Source organism: Poecilia latipinna, unplaced genomic scaffold (genome assembly GCF_001443285.1).
Source record: "Poecilia latipinna isolate Pla-1442-1.1 unplaced genomic scaffold, P_latipinna-1.0 Scaffold1790, whole genome shotgun sequence".
NCBI lineage: Eukaryota > Metazoa > Chordata > Actinopteri > Cyprinodontiformes > Poeciliidae > Poecilia > Poecilia latipinna.
In genome coordinates, this window is record NW_015114406.1 from 1 (window position 1) to 5,690 (window position 5,690).

Here is a 5,690-nt window from a genome sequence, read left to right on the forward strand (position 1 = left end):
CCCACCCTCAGGTCTGAAGGCTGGAAGCTGAACTCGGCCGCTGTGCAGAGGGCGTCAGCGGTGACGGTTTCACACTCTGTGAGCTTTGAGGCGATCAGGATGCATCCTGCAGCCAGGCAGAACGGTGAGACAGGCAGGGACAGGTAGGCAGACAGGTACCTGTCCATGAGGGAGACAGACAGCGGGAAGACGGCCTCGTCACATCCACAGTCACAGCAAACCTGCACAGGAGAAAGATCAACATTTCAGTCACAGGAAGCAAAAACCACGGAAAAACAGAATTCCAACTTTGATCTCAGAAAATTAAAGTAAGAATTCAGAAAAAAAAATCTGATTAAAGTCAGAATTATTTTTTTGCCCCAGTGGCTCTAATCCTGTTCCATAAAAACTCTCTATTTGAACCATGAGTAAAGTTAGGAAGTGGGGCCATCAGAGAGTTTCCCACCTCCAGGGCCCACTTGGCGATCTCCTCCCGGCGCTGCGGATCCCGCTGGATGAGCGTGACGTAGAGCATGGAGGGCATGTAGCGCCCCTCCAGGTGGAGCAGCCTCTGGATCACTCGATGCCCCGACACGGAGGGGTCCCAGCGGGCTCGGAGCTGAGGCGAGCCCCTGCTGCTGCTCTGGCCTCCAGGCAGAAATGGCCGACATGAAGTTAAAGTTTTATCATGATATTTTATGTTACGTAGCAATAAATAAGGGAACCAATTGTAAAGTTACAGCCAAAAATAAACAGCAATAATTTGGGTTATTTAACCGGTTATAAAAGAAAAAAATGGAGGCTCATTTTTCAAAGTCATATTTTCACCATGAAGTTCATGCCAAATATATAGTTAATGAACTAAATATTTAGTTAATAAACTAAATACTTAGTTAGCAAGCTAATGTTTAGTAAGCACACTAAATATTGAGTTAGAAAACTATATATTTAGATTCAATTTAAACATTTCATTAACAAGTTAAATATTTAGTTCATATACTAAAGATTCTGTTAGCAAGCTACAGATTTAGTTATAAACTAAATATTTTGTTAATATATGGATGCAATATATAAAGCTAAATAATTAGCTTCAAGCTAAAAATGTGCTCCAACCTAAAGAAGGAGACTATATGCTAATAAAAGTTACAACTTTGCAAGTTACAACTTTACAGATAGCTAATAAATAGTTTATGCTATTGATGCATATAAACACTTTATAAATCAGTAATAACTGCATTAATTAAGGGAGATTATTTGCTAAAAATGTATGTCTACAAATACTTATTATTGAATCTGAAATGTTTAGTATAGCAACTTTAAATAAAATATATAAGTGAATACTTGGCTCACTATTTGGCAAGAAACCGGTAGATTTAGCCTTAATAGATTCATAATAAGCAGTTATTAATGATTTCTGAAGTGTTTAGAGATGAGTTGCTATGTCATCAATAAGGGAAGCCTTATTGTAAAGTGGTAACTTTGGGGTTTATTGTGACAACAATCACTCAGAAGTTTCATCATAAGAAATTCATTGTGATAATTGATAAACAATAAATGATAAATTTACCTTGAGGTTCACCCTGATCCTCCTCTGACTCCTCACACCATAGAGACACAGGAAGCGCCTGGTCCATCTGCTGCGGAAACACTTCCAAGACGAAAAGAAAGAAATTTGGAAAGCTAGAAGTTTGGAAAAATGTGACAACTCTTCATCACTCCTCACTTCTCTCCCAGATTTTTATACCAGCAGGGAGAAAAACGGAGGGAGTGACGGAAAGGAGGCGTGGACCCTCATGAGATACAGAATATAATAGGAAGAAACAATACGGTCTGCTCAACAGGTGGGGAGAAGGAGACGGAGAGCGAGGGGAGGAGCGAAGAGGAGCAGACAAGAGAGGGAGTGACCGCAGGGAGCGAGCAACAGCTTGTCGTCGACGGTGAAAGAGAGAAGGAAGGAAAAGGAAAGAAAAGGTCATCTCCAGACTCTGACAATGGGCATGGATGACAAAAGGTGGTGGGTGTTTGTTTACAACGTGAGGGAGAAGAAAAGCACGTCAAACGCTGGAGGGGTTGATGGATGTCTCAGATATTCCCAAAAAAAGGTCAATCTTAGTGTCAGACTGGAAAGCTGTGAAACTTATCCAACAGAAAATAAATGTAACGAAAGAGTTTAACCTCTATGGTCCAAATGATCCCACCCTAAAGCAAATAAAGCAAATAAAAAAGAGGTGAAAATTATAGTAAACTAACACTGTTAGAGAACCTGCAACTACTTTGTTTCATAAATGTAAAACACTTGAGGTGTTCCTCAAAGCTCCGATCTTCATCCACTTTGTTTTTATTATTTCAAAAGAAATGCACATCAAGAGTTAGTCATTTTCATCCATCAACGTACAATCAGTATAAGTACATTATAGTACAAAGTAGACAAATTAACAAAAATGTTATTTTTTGGAGAAAAAAATAGAATAATAATAATGGAAAATAAAAAGTATTTTCCATCTAAAAGGATCATATCAGGTTTCAAATTTAAAAAAGTAATCCATCCATCCATCCATCCATCCATCCATCCATCCATCCATCCATCCATCCATCCATCCATCCTCCATCCATCCATCCATCCATCCATCCATCCATCCAGAGAAATTAATTTTTATGTTTTTCACCATTTGTTTTGATTATTTTTCTTCCTCTGTGTGTTTTATTGTCAAAGCAACCTGTCTCCCATCATCCTCTCCTCTCCTCTCTTGGCAATCTGCCGCCGTGTTTAAAGTGTAGCTGCTGCAGAGGGCCGGCCGCAGTGTGTGCAGCAGACAGTGGATCAGGGCAGGTCAATGAGCCGCATTGTCTCCCTTTACAAATCAGTGTCAGACAACCTTCTGCTTGCTGCTGGCTGAGCACACACACTTCACACTAAAACCACACACACACACACACACACAGTCCCCCGGGAGCCCTCTATAGGCCACAATGGGGTCACGCTCACCAGCAGAGATACAGATTGTATTTGACAGTCATTACAGGTGGCTTTTCACACATTTAGGAGCTCAATGGCGGCTCGAGTTTCAAATGGGAGTTAAATGGAGGGATGAGCTGACATCACGCGGCAACTTGATTTCAGCTGAGAATCAATTATTCATGTTGTTTTAACAAAACAGGGATACGCTCCTTTAACTGTGTCTGAACAAACATGGCTGCTTGTGTCTGAGTTTGTCTGGAAATTCACACAATGTAGGAGCAGATTTTAAAATGTTATAAAATTTATTTGATCAAAATTTTATTCAGTTATCTTTAGTTATAAGATAACTGAATAACCTACATTTCATGACACTTTTAAGTTTACTAATGAGACCAAACAGATCTTGTGTTTGTTTAGTAGCTGCATTTACACTACAAATGTGTGCAAAATGTTGTAAATGTTCCACCAGTACCGAAAAATATTATGATTGTGGTATTTCCATTAAATAACAAATTAAAATCACACGTGAAAAAGTTTGTTCACTCTTTAAGTCGTTAAAAAAAACATAATCCTCCAACTACTTCCAGTGGTCTTCCTCTTCTTGGTTTTTGGCAGGAGCAACTTCCGGTTACTGATCATGTGACTCATGTGATGAGAAAAAAGTGCTTCCATCGCAGTTTTTGCGAAATACATAAATTTCGGTATGGCCAAAAACCTTTTTTTACAAAAAAAAAAAAAAAAAAAAAAAAAAAAAAAATTTTTTAAAAATTGGCATGTTCCCAAAAAGCGGATTTGTTTTCAAAATGTCAAATTGCGTAATTATATGGTCAATGGAAACTCAGCTAATGATAATCCTCCAACATTTACTCAGTTGTAGAATTAAGGAGAGAATATTATTGGGTTTAAAGCTGTTGACAAAGCCTTTGACCAGGAGCTGAAAGCAGATTGACTTTGAATGAAGGACAGAGTGAGTTTTTTGGGGCGGCAAAAGAGCGACAGACCGTCCGCTTGTTTAAGCGGCCTCCTAAATTCATACGTCGCAGCTGTATTCAAACATCGCGGATGGAGAAGGTGGGAGGCGGCCGAGAGCCGAAAGAGGAGTGCAGCGGGTCCTGGGAAGGAGGCGTGGCGGCCCGCCCCTCATTTTCCGGCTCATTTCCCGGGACAGAGAGGAACAGAGCTCCCGTTTTACCTCCAACAGACACCTGCTGGTCACTGGGGGAGGAGAAGGAGCCGGATGGGAGGCGAAACTTTAACCAGTTCACAAGTTACAGCGCCGATTAAAATGTTGACTTACCCCTTTTATTGCTCTTACAAATAAATCATGAACAGAGCTGGAGGACTAAAACTTGTACTCCGGTAACTTACTAACTAACTAACTTGAGAAACCTTTTGGAATAAATGCGTGTAATGATGTGAAAAATTAGACACGTTCTTGAACAACTCAGAGCATTAATTTAACGTAACACAGATAACTTAGTGCTAGCGAGTGCTAGCTACCACAATGTCCGTTAGTGATGTGCGGATTGATACTGAAATATTGATACTTCCGATTCCAGACCTTTATGCCTTAAGATCGATTCTCAAATCCAATATCAATACTTTCAGTAATTAGAGACAATGTATCTTAACAAGAGCACGTTAGAAAGTAGCTAAATTATTAAAATCTTGCCTACATGAGACAGGGTTGATGGGAACTACGTTTTCTTCCGCCTGGTAAGTGCGTAAGGACGTAATACGTCAGGACGTAATGGTGGGTCATGTCTATGATTAGACGCAATGGTAGATCAACTTTCAACTTTCATTTTATAGTAGTTAAAATTTATTTTACTTTTTTTTTTCTAGTTTGCAACATCATTTTCACATATTTCGTATGACTTTCTGCTGTTGTCAAAATAGCCAAGCTATTGTAAATGTGCTTCTGAGTTTAAAATGAATACATTAGAGTGATGTTTTGTTTTCTTTTTATGAAGCCAAGATTTGAAGTATCGCTACGCTTACTTGAGTAAAATTTCTGGATACTCTTCTCTCTGCGAGTAACTTTACTGAAGGAAGAACAAGCTTATTTTGACCAAAATTTCACCAGACTTACAGTTTTTGTTAAATAATTCACAATCTTTAATTTATTGCAGAAATACCCTAATTCACCTCATTCTGCTTTATTTGTCTTCTCTTTTTGTTTCAAAGTGACATTTAAATAATTGAGTTTTCCTTCTTCATTAGTCCATCTGAATCAGTCCTATTGACAGTGAACTAGCTCCACATCATGATGCTACCTTCGCCATACTTGACACTTAGGCATCTTGGAATGTTTTACATCATTAAACAAGTTTTTAAGTCAGACAAAGACAAACTAAGAAAATACAAAACAGTCTCTAAATGTTAACATTTGTTGAGAAATAACTTTTACATTCCTGTTCTCTTTCTCTGGAGTATTGTTTTAATTGAGCTGCATTGGACGTTTTAGAGGAGAACAAGCCTAATTACAGCTTTTCAACTAGATTTAAGTCCATATTTTGACTAGGTCTTTGCAAACATTCATTTTATTGCTTTTAGCCACTCAGAAAAGAACCTGCTGGTTTACTTTTGATCAGTTTCTTGCTGCATAAACCACCATATTTGCCTGCTAGTTTAATTTATAGTCTTAGATATTCTTGGGTTTTTTTGTTTGTTTTTTTGAGGGCGGGTTTCCTGGATTATATTTTCCAAAGATAAATAAGAATACACACATAAAAACCTTTGCTTGCCTCAG

General features: G+C 38.5%; 1 protein-coding gene across 1 annotated transcript; it reads right to left on the bottom strand.

The window, feature by feature from the left end:
* Window positions 1-5: 5 nt before the first annotated feature.
* LOC106965248 (G1/S-specific cyclin-D3-like) lies at window positions 6-5,223 on the bottom strand (the record flags this gene model as incomplete). The annotated part of the gene is made up of 5 exons (XM_015061220.1): window positions 5,215-5,223; window positions 3,994-4,188; window positions 1,547-1,627; window positions 446-622; window positions 6-221 (listed from the first exon to the last, which is right to left on the bottom strand). Coding segments are annotated over exons 1-5 (678 nt in total), but the record flags the coding sequence as incomplete, so codon positions are not given.
* Window positions 5,224-5,690: the final 467 nt, after the last annotated feature.